Source organism: Centruroides sculpturatus, unplaced genomic scaffold, assembly GCF_000671375.1.
Source record: "Centruroides sculpturatus isolate CEXI.00-Female unplaced genomic scaffold, Cexi_2.0 scaffold711, whole genome shotgun sequence".
Taxonomy (NCBI): domain Eukaryota; kingdom Metazoa; phylum Arthropoda; class Arachnida; order Scorpiones; family Buthidae; genus Centruroides; species Centruroides sculpturatus.
The window spans coordinates 283916-301144 of record NW_019384941.1 but is presented as its reverse complement, the minus strand read 5'-3'; the positions used below and the strand labels follow the sequence as shown (position 1 = coordinate 301144).

Below are 17229 nucleotides of genomic sequence, written 5' to 3'. Positions count from 1 at the left end.
TTGAATTTTTTTTTTTTTTTTGAATGAGAATGTATTGACGGTTTGAATAGAATAAAGTAACATCCTCCGTGTTTCGTGTCAATGGCTATCTATTTCAAATTATTTATATCAGGAAAATGAAACAGAAATCACTGTAGTATGAATTCCTTTCCCTTCATTCTATTTTCAAATATTTGGATGGAAATTGAAATTCTAGTTTTTGAATAAAAAGAAATGAAAGGCTATGAATATATTTAGTAGAACCACACGATAAATATATCTAATAGATACACGTAAATATCCATAATAATATAATTTTTTTATTATTATTATTTATTTAATTTTCGTCCAGAAGACAGGTCAGACATTTCTGGTATGTGCTAAATAATCAATCAATCTATTGATTCAGCATTAAGCTGAAGAATGCAGGATATAATTTGTTTTAATTTTTTAAATATTTAGAAATCTGTCAAAATCATTATGATTTGCAATATTTAATCTTGATCTTGGGGAAAAAATAAATAAAATAAAATAATTCAAATTATTGAATTTCTTCATTGAAATTTATTCTTTATTCGTTTTAAAATCATTTAAAATTATATTTAAAATTGTCTTCGTATAAAAATGCACTAATATAAGAAAGAATTTCCATCTCAACTGTCATAACGATTTACTGTAAACAGAATTTTCTTTCAAATTATTATATTTAATTTAAAACGCCAAATCATATTAGAATGTAAAAACACTTGTAATGTATACATTTTAATCTTGTTTGGTCATATTTGTACGAAAAAAAAATATATATATATATGTAAGAATAGTTTGATATATTATCAATAAATTTAAATCGAAAGATAATACCGTATATATTTAATTAATTAAACACCTAACATGATACTAGTTACTAGTATGTTACTACTTTCCCGGCTGTTATATATAACAGAGGGAAAGTATGGCGATCGATCAAAAAATGACTCCCTCAAAATTTTTACATTTTTGGACTTTGAAACGTGGAGAAATACAAAAATATATTTGGGGACTTTTCTTGTATGTACCGGTACGTTACTATATGTATTTGGTAGCACGATTTATTCACCCACTTTGAAAGCTTAATAACTGCTGTGCCTTTTGTCGAAAATTTCTGAAATTTCGTAGGGAGGTTTGTGTATTAGGGAAATTGTTGCTATTAAATTTTGATGGTTAAAGGTCAAGGAGATGGGGAGATAGAGGGTCATGTGTCATATCTCTCGAGTGGAGTAGGACTTAATGATTTTACTCTTTATAATATTTTATAAGTCATCTCCACCCTCAAAATTAAGTTTTTGCCATTTTATAATAGTTAATAATATAAAAATATTTTAAATACAATCTCGTAATAGATGGAGCTGCACACAGCCCATGGAACGTATGGAACAACACGTTCAAAAATTATTTTAAAATCTATGGAACAATCTAAGTGCGTATATACAACTTTTATCCATGTATTTTACCATGACGATAGAACTATATCAATACCATAAACAGTGAATAATACGATACTGTATAAAGGTACAGAAAAAGGTTGCTAACTTCTGGTGTTGCCCGTTTTTTCATAACAGTACCTCCATGCATAGGAAACCTTAGTGGCATCATTTGTGTTAATACAGTTGCCGTGTAATCCGGCTTTGTAAATATGTAATGCCTGAAGGTTTCGAAGGTGTTCTTTCGATGTGACAATCTGACCAGTTTGGAGGTCGGCTTGTATGTCGGGATCTGTGGCGTAGGTGGATAGGGCGGTGGTGCGCCTTTTGTTAGTGATATCATATCTGTGCTCCTGTAATCTTTTACTTAGAGAGCGCTTTGTGGACCCAATGCATACTAAATCCCTTTGAAATCTGTTGTCTCTGAGGGGAACCATGTATACACCCGGTGCCCGACTTTTGTCAGTCTTGTCTTTGCCGTTGCGCAAATGCCCGTATACCGTGTTGGATCTCCTAATGCAATCTTTGTGCTCGTACGGACAGCAATTTCTTTGTACATGGGGCTTAGATGTTGGTTGTATTCCGCCACCGCGCGTGATTGGTTATTATTGTGGTCTTGGATTCCGTTGGGCATTACCTGTGTGTTGCATATGTTACGCGCGGCTAGTTGTTTGGAGTATGCGCGGATAAGTTATGTATCAGGCCCTTACTATACCCCTGCCTTAAAGCTATGTTCTCAATGCGCTTCAACTCTGCCACGGTTTCCTTCCATCTGGTGTGGTGCGTATATGCCCTTCTCGTTAGCGCACGGAAGGCCGCGATCTTATAAGAGAAACGGTCCGTAGAGTTCGCCGAGATAAATAATGGTACTGTACGTAACACGGTTTATAATAAACGCCCGTTTCCACCCGGATGCCGTCGAGGCGAATGTTGATGTCGAGGAAATGAGTGTTTGTGCTACTCTTCTGATCTAGCTTCTGTGAAGTATACATTCCAGTAATCCTGTAAGAAGTTGTTTTAAAGATTATATAATACGCAAATGCATTTTTTTAGTAATATTGCCATAAAAATAAAGAAAAATAAAAATTTGGAGAACGAAAAAGTTAAAAACGAAAGTGAACGAAAGACACTACGGCAAATTGTAAATTAATAATGAGTGTTCACCATTGGACGAGTGGATAAAACTGCTGAACACTGGTGGTTAGTTGGTCGTGGGGACAACGAGATAGCCACGTAGAATTTTCCGGATTTTCTCCACCTAACATATAAATAGTGTCAGTTTTCCGTAGAAAGCGCTCCCGGAAGTCACCTCCCCTTGACAGACCACACCATGTGTTGCATTGTCTTACCCCATCAATCAAATTCAATTTAATAATAGATGACTTCAAACAATCTGTTTTCTTCATTAGCTAATTCGGCTATTGAATTTTCTCTAATCATATTACAATCGATTATTATACATCAAGTCTCAAGTTATTTTTCCTGAAATGTGTGTAATTATTATTGCTTTAATAATAACAAAAAGATGTTAGTATATTTGATCAATTGGTACCTATGGCGGGGGGAGAGGCATTGTTAGTCGTACCTCACTACGCCACTGATAAAATTCTATAGTTTAGTTTTATAGCAGACATGCTAAATTAATCCAATAAACTCACACACCTTGATTTTCACAAACTTCATATAAAGTTTTAATATGAAAAGCGTTAAATGTCTTTAGTAATAAAAGAAAAATGATACCTTGCCCATTTCCATTCTGTAATATTATCTATATAAAATACACATCATATAGCAGAGAAACAAAGTTCTTTAACTCTGAAATAAAATCTTTCTGTTGAACTAAATAAAATCAGTTTTTAGGTTCATCCATAAATATTTTTATGTTAGAATATTACTCACCAAAAACTATAATTTATTGATAGTGAAAGATCCCGGAAAGTTTTATACGTATCCCTTCAAGAAGTTATCAGTTATAACGGAATATCTAATTGGGTGCTATTTATACAGGGCGACACGATCCACCCGAAAACGAAGACAAGCGAACTTCATAAAAAATCCTAAAAATTTTGATACTTACTTGTTAAATAGAGTACCCGTTATTGAATTGTGTTAGTTTTTCAACTTTCGGTACGGACCAGAAATGAGGTAGCCAGGCCGGAAGTAGAATTTTTAAAATGGAACATGGTATTTTTTAATTTAGATTCGAATTAAACTCGAACAAATAAGACAATTTTGCCTCAAACATTTTTTTCTGAAAATGCCTGCATATCACTACATATATCACTATTACATCTTGATAGGTGCGTAACTGAAAATGAAAACTTATTTCAAATGCAAATGCAACAATACGGTTGGGTATGGAGGTAAATAGATACCATATGCTATCCTGAGGCAGATATTGCAACTGCCTCTGCATACCCCTTACGCCTGTAGATGGCCGAAGTCAGCATCCCAGCTAGTCCCGAAAATGCTCGATGGTCGACAAATCTGGAGACAGAGTAGGCCAAGAAAGTGTGGCAACATAATAAAACCATTCCCGAGAAATCCTAGCTACAGTATGTTCGGCCAAGAGTCCATTATCTTACAGAAAATGGCCGCTTGTAGCCTGAATCACGGACAGGATTTCCTGAATGTACCACTGTTCTGTCTATGCCCCTCTCATCATTATTAGGATTGACCAACTGTGTGGTCTGTTCCTCAGACTACAACGCAAGCAATAGGGCAGTGTGCTACTCAACAGTGATCCTTCACATTCTAAAGTAGTGGTCAGGAACAGAACAGGAATTCGTTGATAGTATGGGGAATCGGTCAAAAAATGACTCAAGATTTTTACATTTTTGGATTTGGAACCTCGAAACGTCGAGAAATTCGGGTTTTTTCTGTATGTATGGATGTTAGTGTATTTATGGGGCACGATATTGTTCACCCTGTTTGAAGCTTAATAACCCCCGTACCTTTTGTCGAAAATTTCTGAAATTCCGTAGGGAAGTTTGTATATTAGGAAAGTTGTTGCTATTAAATTTTGGTTAAAGGTCGAGGAAATGGGGAGATAAAGGGGTTAGTGTGTCTATCTCGAGTAAGGTCGGACTTAATGACGATTTTACTCGTTATTAGCATTTACAAGTTTTTATAAAACACATCCCTATTTTCAAAATTGGACTTTTTGCTGTTTTATAATAATTAAAAATGCAAAGTTTTGGTCATAATAAAATATCGTAACAGATGGCGGTACTAAATGTTGCCGGGAAAGTTAAGCAACTCGCTGCTGTTTTTTTTTCATAATAAATTTGAAATATCAAGTTTTCAATATTACTTTCTTAACAATGAAAGACTTCTATATTTAATGAATAAATTTCTTATTTTTATTTACAAAATAGAGCAACAAATAATTATTATTCAGACCAAATATTGATGATGATGATAATAATAATAATAATACAGAATATCATCATCCTTTATTAGCATATTGCACTGATATTATCATTCCTTTTATATTGTGTTCGTTATTATTCTGTTTATCACATTTTATTGAATATTTTAGATACTTAGCACTAAAACAAAATAAAGAATGTTGTTTTTATGTCCAACTCTATTCCACTACTGAAAAATTAATAGCACAAATAACACTACCACTAATACTCTTCCAATTTCAAAGAAAATTTGAAAGAATTTAAACATTTGAATGACAATAGTAGAACTTCAAGCACTGCTTTACTCTGAAGATGGGATAAAAATACTAGAGGCAATGTGTGTTTTGTGTCCTCTGTGACATGAAGTTTTCAGTAAAACAGAATGAAGTTAAATTTCAAAGTACTGTGATTAGCCTTGAGTTATTTTAATATTTAATGTATAAATATTATTACGAAAACACTTATATAAATTTAAATTGCCTTTTCTTATATTAGTCAATGAAAATTTTATAATTTAAAATTTTTTTGCACTGTAATGCTATCTTTAGCTTTATCTGTTGCATTTAGAAAGATTCTACATTTAATGTAAACTAGTTTCTTTAGTTATTTTGCAATTAATTAATATATAATTGACAATTGCCTTTTAAAATTCTCATTACTTATAAATTTTCTAACAAGATGTCATTATTATTATACATATTAATCAATGTTTTTATTAGTATTTTATGATGAAACTGAACTCCGAACTGTAAAATCATTAAGTCAAAAAATATTTTCAAAAAACTTATTTTTTGTAATTTTTACATAGAATATCGGTTCACCTAAACCATATCAGTCAATATGGATATAGACTAAACATAAAAAATACACCAGTCCTATAAGGTCATCAAGATTTAGCGTGGGGTTGATACTCCACCCATATAAAACCACCACAAGTATCTACTTGGACTGTTCTCAAAAAATGAAAACTTTGACTTGGAAGGAGGATATATGGATAGGATCATGGAACTTCAAAGTCTGTATCACATTAGTGTAAGATATGAAGTGATCGGTGAGGCCAGTGGTGAATACAAGGGGGGCTAAAAGAGCTTAAACCCTCCTTATTGACACATACATTTTAATTTATTAATTCAAACTTCAAAATGTTGTTTTTAAAAGCATTTATGACGACAAATATGGTGTTTATAGGACCATCTGCAATACAATCATTGGTCATATTAATAAAATTTACTTATTAATTATTCAAATATTTTTAATTTTTGAATTAGTCTTTCCTTTGAATACTTCTGAATCCACTACTGGCAAAGGCTATGAAATACAACACATTCTGGCAATACAGGAAATCAGATGGATATATGGTTGGAATTTAAAAGATATGGAGAAGGGTATTCATACTAATAACAAACATGAATTTCGAACAAGATTTTTATTTTGGATCTGGATGTAAAGTTTATAAATGAACATACGGATGAATGGAGGATTCAAGGATGGAGGAACCTAACAATAGCAAGGTTGAGACTGAAATTTTAAACGCAAAAACATGTACGTTGGACGTTCAGCGCCACTTTCCTGTAAGCCTAGAAGTTTGACAATGGTGTTTGAATAGTCAGTGGAATCATGCTCGACATTCCAAACACCATTGTCAAACTTCTAGGCTTACAGGAAAATGGTGCTGAATGTCTGATGTACATGTTTTCATGTTTAAAACTTTGGCCTGAACCTCCTAATAGTGAATATACATTTACTGAGAAAGGAAACAGAATAATGAAAAGGGATAAGTTCTACAACACTAAGTAAAATAGAAAGAATGATATCACATTATTGTTGAGAGATTATAGCATAAAGATAGGTGAAGAGTCTTACGTATATGCCAACATAGGAAAACATAACTTACATGAAAGTACAAATGATAATGGAAGCAGAATGATTAGTAGAAAAATCTCTCCTGGACTAATTGTGAACAGTATAAAATTCCACGAAAAAGATTCATAGATAGACTTGTCTTCTGATGGTTGGACAGCAAATATCTCTTATTTATATCAATATATGATCTAAGAACTGAATCTGTCAAGTAAAAAGTTTCAAAGGAGTGAGTGAACAGCAATCATTTCTTAGTGATGTACAAACTCAAAGTAAACCTAGAGAAAGACTACATAAAAAATCCAAGATCAATGTTGAATACTTGAATAATATTTTGTATAAACACTCAAAAAAGATTAAGACAGCACTAATGAAAAAGAGTACAGGAAGAGACATAAATGAGAGATAAAGCTCAATTTGAGCAAAATGTTTGGAAAAAGGCAGACAGAGTAAGATAAATTCTTGATTCAATGATATAAATAGAGATGCTGTGGAAAAGAAAAAGGCAAGAGAAGAATGGCTGAACAGAAAGACAAAAACACAAAGTGATTATGAAAGACTACAAAAGACACTCAAAACTATGTAGGATAAAAAGAAACAATTAAAACAAATGGAATAAAACTAACAGAATACCACAAAGAGAGTGGACTAAATCTATCATTACACAAATGCACAAAATAGGCAATATAATAAATATGAAAATTATCACAGTATACCACTACTACAATCAACATTAGACTACATATTCATATTATGTCAAGAGGTGAAAAAGCCCGAGAGTATGAAAAATCACTACATAATTTGTTTATAGATTTCACTAAAGTTTACAATAGCATCATACACAAAGATACACTGTGGAAAGAATTAAAGATTTTGGAATATCACGTAAAATAATTAAAATGAATAAACTGTGTCTCAAAAATACAGTAATAAGAGTTTTATTCAATGGGAGACAGTTGGAAATGTTTAGATTAACAAGTGGACTTAAACAGGGGGATGCAATGTTGACAATACTTTTCAACTTGGCATTGCAAATAGTAATAAGTATGAGAAAATTTAACACTAAAGTCAACCCAGCTACTAGGATATGCAAATGACGTAAATATAAATGCTCCATTTATTTTATTTTATTTTTTCTTATCAAAGACATTTCTTTTCTTAACAATTAAATCTTTCACTGGAGCAATTTCTAATTTACAGTATTTTAAAATGACAAATTTATAAAATACTTGTACCTTATAATTAACATAATTAATATGTTTTCACACTGGTTAATATATTTTAATATTTCATTATTATTATTATATTATTAACAAATGCACTATGCTGTTATGTTTTTATTGACAAACTTGCACAGTTGACGGCGCAACGTTTTGTTAATTTTCTGAAGTTGTCACATGATATTGTTATTTGTTTACCAAATTAGACTTGAATATTTTATAGTCCCTGATGCTTCTATTTGAATTTTTAATGGAAACTGTTATTTCGGTAATGCTTACAAATGCACAAGCGGTGCTGCATAATACAATTAAATTAAATTAATCTAAATTATAATACTATAAAAAATTTTCAAATAATAAAATATAAAAGAAAGAATTTAACTGTAAGTTAAAAATTTAATATCTTAAATGTTTTCACTCCATTATCAAATGCAAGTTTCTCTGATAATGGAATGAAAGAAACCTCAGAAACACTCAAGATATTAAATTTTTAACTTACGATTCTTGTTTTCTTTATATTTGATTTATTGAATTATTACAGATTTGTTTTAGAAGAAAAAATTTTTATTTTTTAAAATGCAGTTTATATGTAAATGTATATATATTATCATTATTATATAAGTAAAAATAAATTAAGATTGTCTTTTTCACAAATAGAATTTATTTTTTTATAAAGTTTTGTTACAAATAAAAATTACAGAATATAAAATAAATATTAATAATTTTTAGCAATTCACTAAAAATTATTGACAAAATATTTACAAAATGAAATATTTCATTAATAATACATCTTATCTCATAGACTGAACCTGTTCAGCAATATTATAAGTTCCCTTTAACAAACGACAGGCTTCCACAGAAACGGCATCTTTTGGCGGTAAGTAAGAATGTTGTTCTCCTTGATAAACAAAACTAGAGAATAGTTAAGATTTATAACTGAAATTCAAAAATATAAATTTTATAATGATGATGATTGTAGTATTAATGGCATCAGCTGTTCACAAGACCTAGTTCGAATTCAGTTCATAAACCTCGGAAATTTTTCACAAGTGATGTATGTTCCCGACATGTTAGATATCACCTGTCATCACCTGACCTGCCGCACCATGGATCAGGCCAAACCCATAATGTACAGCATAGAAAAAGAGCCCCGATGCCCAAAGGACAGAGTTTAAAACTAAAAATCATCATCATCATCATCATTATACTGTAAATAATTATTTAAAANCCATAAAGAACCTGTTTCTGTTCTTTCTGGCGAGAATAAAAATCAAACTCTTTGTTAAAATTAATTTGATTTGATTATTTTGTGTGTCAGTCTGTTCGCGAAGCCCATTACACCTCGCCACAAATCACCACAATGGAATAGAAAGGAAAAGAATATAAAATAAATATTAATAATTTTTAGCAATTCACTAAAAATTATTGACAAAATATTTACAAAATGAAATATTTCATTAATAATACATCTTATCTCATAGACTGAACCTGTTCAGCAATATTATAAGTTCCCTTTAACAAACGACAGGCTTCCACAGAAACGGCATCTTTTGGCGGTAAGTAAGAATGTTGTTCTCCTTGATAAACAAAACTAGAGAATAGTTAAGATTTATAACTGAAATTCAAAAATATAAATTTTATAATGATGATGATTGTAGTATTAATGGCATCAGCTGTTCACAAGACCTAGTTCGAATTCAGTTCATAAACCTCGGAAATTTTTCACAAGTGATGTATGTTCCCGACATGTTAGATATCACCTGTCATCACCTGACCTGCCGCACCATGGATCAGGCCAAACCCATAATGTACAGCATAGAAAAAGAGCCCCGATGCCCAAAGGACAGAGTTTAAAACTAAAAATCATCATCATCATCATCATCATTATACTGTAAATAATTATTTTAAAAATTTATAATAAAAGAATATATCTGTTATGTAAAACTTTTATTTTTGTTCAATTAAAAAAATAAATTATAATTATTCAGTAAATTCAAATTAGTAAACTTCAACTGAATATAAGTAACATAAAAATTCAATCAATACTTTATACATTTTTTGTCAACTTGTTCTTTTAATTTGTATGTTAGTCCATAATCGGAGACTTGTTTACAAATGCTAATAACTGAGTAATAATCTGACAATTGTTTAGCTTTAATCAGGTTTATGAATGTTTATATTTGCTAATAATTAAAGATAACTTTATGTATATATTTAGTTTGGAGTGAATCTTATCAGAAATATCTCATTAACACTAATAACAATCTTATACTAATCATAAACAATGCATAAACCTCACACACATCTATTCTTCAAATTTTTTCTCTTTGAACTTTCCATTTTAAAATTTCAAATTATTTTCTTCAAATTTAAAATCACTTAATTGCCAATCCAGTGATGTTAGGCACTACAATATTAAATTCTGTATATTCTCTACGTATTGCTCTATACAAATGACTCATAAAAATTTATTAAATAATATATAACTTGTCTTAAACATAAAGAATGATAAGTTTAGTAAAGAAAGAGAAACAACGGATAAGGTTTTGTAGTTGAGATCGTAACAATTTTAACAATAAAGCCACAAGTGTACGTGAACAAAAACCATAATAGCAGAAAATTAATTGTTACTACATCGATTTGATGTTTGTATTAAGGAAGTTATTAAAATTATGGCAAAATCAAGAACGTGTTGTCACCAACTTTATGAGAAGTAATAAACTGATTCAATGCGGAAATATAGTTTAATAACTTTAATAAAAAAATTTACGTCATTTCGTATATCAATACTGCCAAAGAACACTTAATTATAACTCATCCACATAATAAATATCACTTAAAAAACTTTAAAAAATTAAGTTTTAGCAGAATTTTACATAAAGTATTAAAAAGTAAATATNTGTCGGGTTGTGATTGGAAGGATTCGTAAGAAAGCGGATTCCTAGAGAATGGAACGTATCTCTATCTTATAGGGGGGTCGACTGTAATAGATCAGTGATGGCTATCTTCAGAAAGGCTATGGGGCTGAATTTAATAAGTGTCATCAGAGGACCAGAACTTCAAATTTTATAAATCCTAAGTATTTATCTTAGGAATGGAAATAAGAAGACTAAAATTATCATATTCAAACTTTAACATTTATTTTGCAGTAAGTATAAAACAATTTTAAATTATGATGGTGCCTCACACTTTGAATTTAACTCATTTCAGGAGACTGTTCAAAGTCTGAATAAATTTTCATTAGAAATAAAATAATGCAATTTTATTGAATTAATCCATTCCCAGACCCTAAACACTACCATGTCTACTATTAATATGATTTATTAATAATTTATATCTTATATTATTATGTTACATAAATATTATTAATGTATGATCTTAAAATTTGCCAGTATTTAAATGTCAACACAATTCCTTTTTATAGGAGCAGTTATAAAGGCTATGATAATAAAGCTACCAGCTTACCACTCTGAAGGATTACGATTCAATGTTCAGTATCAACCCTGACATCAGAGCAGGGAATCAAGTTCAAGAGATATCAAGGTTCATGAATGAGCTGGCCTGGATATGTCAAGCTCTATCCCTCAACTAGTAGCTTTTCCCATTGTGAGCCTGACTGAACCCATGATAAATGTGGAAAAAAAGGCTATCTTAAGACACAGGATAAAAGAAATTACAGACGTTCCTCAATTTAAAATATTTCACACCTACGACGACTGATGCAAGTGAAGCAAAAGTGTGGAAAAATGGTTAGAATTTGAATTCAAGCTGCTCTACTGATGCATTAATGATCTTTCTTGAGACTTTTTATATATACCATCTTATATCTTGTGTTTTACAGTAGGCCTATACCAATTATGTCTGCAAAATACCCTGCTGTGTCTTAATGAGAAACTTAAGATAATATCTAAGCATGGCAATTATGGCAATTGCTTGTGAGTTTGGGCCATTGCAATCAACAATAGCGCAAACTCACTTTATGTACTGTACAATATATAACATTATGTACCATATAATCTTGCATATAGCATATTTATTTTTATTTATTTACTTTTATTTTCGACTTGTGATTTTTTGACTCATGACATGTTTTTCAGTAAGTTATTCTGAAATTATTGTAATTACAGGATTACAATAAGTGAAATGTACTGTATTTATTAATAATACAAAGTAAAATTAAATGTTGAAATGATCTACAATTAACAATGTATAAAATTTAATATATATCTGAAAAGGAAGCATCTCATTGGTAAGAATTTTATTTAAAGATTAATAAATTGATAGGGACACAGCATTTTATTTTATTATATGAAATTATCTTTACATGTAGCTGTATGTTTAACAGTAATTCATAAAAATAAACTATAAAAGTCTATACACTAGTCCTACATTGTTTTTTTCTCTTTCTGTCCTGTGGACACCTAAGAGGGCCTTTTAATCGTATCCATCACAGGTTCGGCCAGGTCCACAATGGGGGAATGACCAATTGCCAAGAGACGGGGCCCAACATATTTGGGACATTCCACCCTAAAAAAGTTCCTGGGATTATTTGACAGTCAAAATTCAATCCCAGGTTCCCTAAAACAGTAGACCGATGCCTTAACCACCTTGGTCATCCAGCCATCATACCAGTCCTACCGTAAAAAATTTACAGCCTACATCATACATTAAAATTTAAAAAATAAATGTTTAATACAATAAATAAGTGGCAAATTAAATGCTGTTACCATACATTATATTTCTTTATATGTTACAATCTATTCAATATTCTGTTAAATACAGTAGTATAGAAAATTTTTATAATAATGAGTGTAGAATTCTTATATACTCTATCCTATTATACAATATTAAAATCTTTAAAGAGAAATAAATATAAAATTTGATCTCATATAATCCAGGTATAAAAATCAAAACTTTTAATAAACAACCAAAGACATATAGTATTATGACTTACTAATTTATTTAATTTTTTTAATTTTCTCCACCATGTTTCAAAATTATCTTTGAAAAAAATTGAAACCGTTGAAGAAAAGTTAAAAATCTGTAAGGCTGTATAAATATAACAGTATATTATCTGTTATTGATTAGATTATTTTTAAATATTTATGCAGAAAAAATTAACATCAATAGTAAATTTTGTAAAAACAAGCTTTATAAACATTTCTTTAGATATGTTTAATCTGCAGAATATTCTGCAGCAATAAATATAGTTATATTTGCTGTGCAAGGAGAAATATATTATGAAATTAAGTAAACAGAATATAAGTAATTTATTTAACATATTAATGATAGGTAAAATATTACTAATCAAATTCGAACAAGTTTGTGATAATAAACATCGTCGAAAGTTTAAAATTTATTTAGATACTTACTCGTAATCATTACTAAATCTAAAATTAGAAATAAAATTAATAAATGTTCACATATTTAACAATAAAACAAATGTTAGTTGCTTAATTTCTGGATCTGATTCTTAATCGTAGTTTGCGATCAAGTATAAAATTACATATTAAAATAGCGTATTTCATTTTTGAAACGTGCTATTTTAATATATCATTTTAGAAACTGTATTTGCAAACTACGATCAAGAATCGGAACCAAAAATTAAGCAATTATCCAAATTAAGAAAATATCCACCAAACATTGAAAAAACTATTTGTAAAAAGCAGGCAGTATATCTCACATATATCGAAAAAAAATACAGTATGTACTTTGTATTACTTTGTTTACCTGAGCGAAATTGAAAAGAAAAGCTGAATTTTTCATATTTTTATCCAGAAATGTTTCAAACATTATATTGTTTGCTTTCATAATTAAAATAATATTACAAAACAATCTATAAAAAAAGGATACGGTAATCTAAGAACCCAATAGGCCGACTGGGATAACTTGACCGGTTCCGCATTTCCCGGATAAAATATGGGACACGGTAATGCAGCGGGCTGCACTTTTGGATTGAGAGTAACATGTACCGGAGCTTTAGGTGTAACAACGTGAATTCTCATTAGTTGGGCAATTTGCGGTTTGGATGACCTTAAATTTAAATTATTATTATAAAATTATAAATTGTAAAATAAAAAAGAAATGTATTTTTCGTAATTTACTCTATGACCCAAGATTTTTACACTTTTGGACTTGGGATCTTGAAACATTGAGAAATACAGTAGAACTTCGAAAACTCGGCCTAATGTGGACCGAAGGGTGGCCGAGTTTGTGAAAATGCCGGGTTATCGGGAATGGGGTTAAAAAAATAAGTACGAGTGTTTCCTCAGAAAATACTGTACTGTACTTGTATGTATTGTTTACTTGAGAATATAACAGAGAATAAACTGCCCAAATATCCTTAAAGGAAAAGTACGTCCTTTATGAAGGCATAGAGCCTTTACTACATGAAAATGAAAATTAATGAATACACTGTGTACAGTAATTTACCTGATAAGACAGATCTCAGAAAAATACTTTATGAGAGCTTTTATACTTTTATAAAGCTGTCTATAATGAAAATTAATTAACTAAGGATTTTTTTGCCCTGCCAGGATGTGGCCGAGTTATCCGGAGTGCCGGGTTATCGAGAGCCGAGTTTTCGAGGTTCTACTGTACAAACAAATTTGGGATTTGTTTCTGTATACTAGTATATGGATGTTGGTGTGTGTGGGGGGCACATTTTGTTCACCCACTTTGAAGCTTAATAACTCCTATGCTTTTTGTTGAAAATTTCTGAAATTTTGCAGGGAGATTTTTGTATTAGGGGGATTGATGGTACTAAATTTTGGTAGCTAAAGCTTGATGGGATGGGGGAGATAAAGGGGGTTGTGTGTATCTCCAGTAGGATCGGAGTTAATGAGGATTTTACTTATTATTAGCATTTACAATTTTTTTATAAAATCAATTCCTACCCTCAAAATTAAGTGTTTTGCCATTTTATAATAAATAAAAATATAAAAAGTTCTTTTTATGAGGAGTGTTCAAAAAGTATTTGACCTTTATTTTTCCCACATAAACTAATGATGCACGGGAGGTCTCTTTCGGTGGAGTTGTGGAGGGGACAGTCATGCACAGTCCTGAATTTTTTCCTGCCTGCAGGAAGTGTCAGTCGCTGGCAGTCGGCCTAAGAGTGAGGATGTGTAGTGAGCGCTTGTCGGATTCCACTAAGTTGGAAAATGACTGAACAACGTGAGCAGCGATATTGCATCAAATTTTGCCAAAAGCTTGACGATACCCAAGCGGAAACCATTTGCAAGATTCAGCAGGCTTTCGGGGATGATCCTCGAGGCCAAAAAAAGCGCGTCAGGTCCGCAGAAATGTCAAGGTCATGTTGACAGTTTTTTCGACTCCCGTGGAGTGGTGTATCCTCAGTTCGCACCACAAGGCCAAACCATCACAAAGGAGTACTACCAGGAGGTCCTTTGTCATCTTTGTGATGCTGTGCGACACAAATGACCAAATCTGTGGTCAACCAAAACTTGGCCACTCCATCATGATAATGTAGATGCTCGTTCTGCACATCTGATTCAGACTTTTGTCGCCAAACACAACATTCCTGTGGTTCGTCATGCTCCGTACTCTCCCGACATGGCTCTATGTGACTTTTGGCTATTTTCCAAGCTGAAAATGCTGCTAAAAGGAACCCAATTTTAGTCAAAAGAAGACATCATGCGGAATGCGACAGACCGGCTGATGGCCATTCCAAAAGATGCATTCCAGCAGTGTTTCCAGCAATGTCAGGAGCACTGGGAGAAGTGTATACATTACCAAGGAGACTACTTTGAAGGGGATTAGGGTTTTGTACCTCAAAATCAATAAATGTATTTTTGCCGACCAAAGGTCCAATACTTTTTGAACACCCCTCATAATGATGACACTAGCAAATGTTGCTGGAAAAGTTAAACAACTTTTTGCTGAAGTTTCTTCTATTAAATTTTATTTTGTATATTTATATAAAATATTTTATTTTAAATCAATATAATTACAAAAGCATAATAAAGCGTAATGCTTAACAATTATGGAATATAGTTAATTATGTATAAAGTCACTACAAAAATGATTTTTTTATATGGAAACCTTTGACATACATTGTAGTTATGTAGAAGCGTAACGTCAATGAAATGCTACATATTTAACAATGAATTTCAATGTTGGATATGTATTTGAATCCTAATTTTAGTTGTATCTGGTAAAACACAATAAACAACATTATACAATTTATGTTGTAGATGGCTCCTGGTTGTTTGATTACTATGTGATAATTTGTAGTTGGCAATCAATGTGTTAAAAGAATTATCATTTCGTACTTTAAAGTATAGAAGAATTTTGGAAAATCTAACATTAATTTAATAATTAATTGCTACTTTACATTTATATTTATTTTAAACTTGAGAACAGGATAACTCGCTTCCAAAATTACCATTTTTCTTTAATTTTTCTATATTATATAATTACTACTAAGGTTATATAAATACGTAAAATAATAGATTTAACTTACCTGCAAGGACAAGGAAAATATAATGGCATATCATTACCAGTAACTTTATTAGCATTATCCTGTAAATTAATATATAAAAAATGTATTATAAAGATGAGTGAAAGAATCAAATTATCAAAATACACAGAATTATCCCAAAATTCCACATACAATAATAAGAATGCATATTATGAAAATAGAAAAGTCATAAAATTTAATTTTAAATAGAGAACTATGAATACAACTTTTAGAAATGTTTGCGTTATAAACTTCTAACATATTTTCTTTTAAGTAATTGTATAAAACATCCTATTTCTATTTTAAATTTTATTAGTGTTCATTGCTTGTATATAATTTTTTAAATAATAAACTGATATATCATTTAAGTAATGCCAAATGATCTGCCACATTATCGAGCTACGATAAGGCTAACTTTAATAATTAAATATAAAGTAATTTATCTAATTTAATAATTTATATAAAGTAATTTGAGATAGTTGGTCAGGCCACCATCTCACGATAAGTTTAATAATTGTAATAATTAATTTTGAATTTAAAATATCTGGAAAAAAGAATTAGCCTTTTTAAAGCCTGATTATGTGACAGATCATTTGACATTAGTTAAAAATCAGATTGTGGATTCATTGTTTATATACTAATGTATCATTTTTAAAGTAAGAAACTTATTATTTTGTATAATTTTTGCCTCTGTTAACTTATAAACTTTAATAGTAAATTTATAATTTTTAAGCAATAGGTTTTTTTAATTTTGATATTATCGAATATTTAACCACATACTTTTAACCAGTCATGAACAGCAAATGCTTTAATACGATTCA

The 17229-nt window shown here is 30.5% G+C and overlaps 1 protein-coding gene and 1 long non-coding RNA gene across 3 annotated transcripts in view; one reads left to right on the top strand and one right to left on the bottom strand.

The window, feature by feature from the left end:
- Positions 1 to 9129, top strand: part of LOC111632132 — a 23732-nt gene extending 14603 nt beyond the window's left edge. The window contains exons 3-4 of one of the 2 annotated variants that reach the window (XR_002757816.1): positions 8732 to 8806; positions 8909 to 9010. This is a non-coding gene — a long non-coding RNA (uncharacterized LOC111632132). Of the gene's footprint in view, positions 1 to 8731 lie in introns of both variants that reach the window. The other variant, XR_002757815.1, reaches the window with a different exon arrangement.
- A 203-nt stretch (positions 9130 to 9332) lies between these two features.
- Positions 9333 to 17229, bottom strand: part of LOC111632128 (protein SMG8-like) — a 40258-nt gene continuing 32361 nt past the window's right edge. Inside the window, exons 18-20 of the mRNA XM_023376497.1 lie at positions 16412 to 16470; positions 13783 to 13962; positions 9333 to 9520 (exon numbers count right to left, since the gene is read on the bottom strand). Coding sequence (XP_023232265.1) covers positions 9400 to 9520; positions 13783 to 13962; positions 16412 to 16470 — 360 coding nt within the window. The 3' untranslated portion in view covers positions 9333 to 9399. The remainder of the gene's footprint in view (positions 9521 to 13782; positions 13963 to 16411; positions 16471 to 17229) is intronic.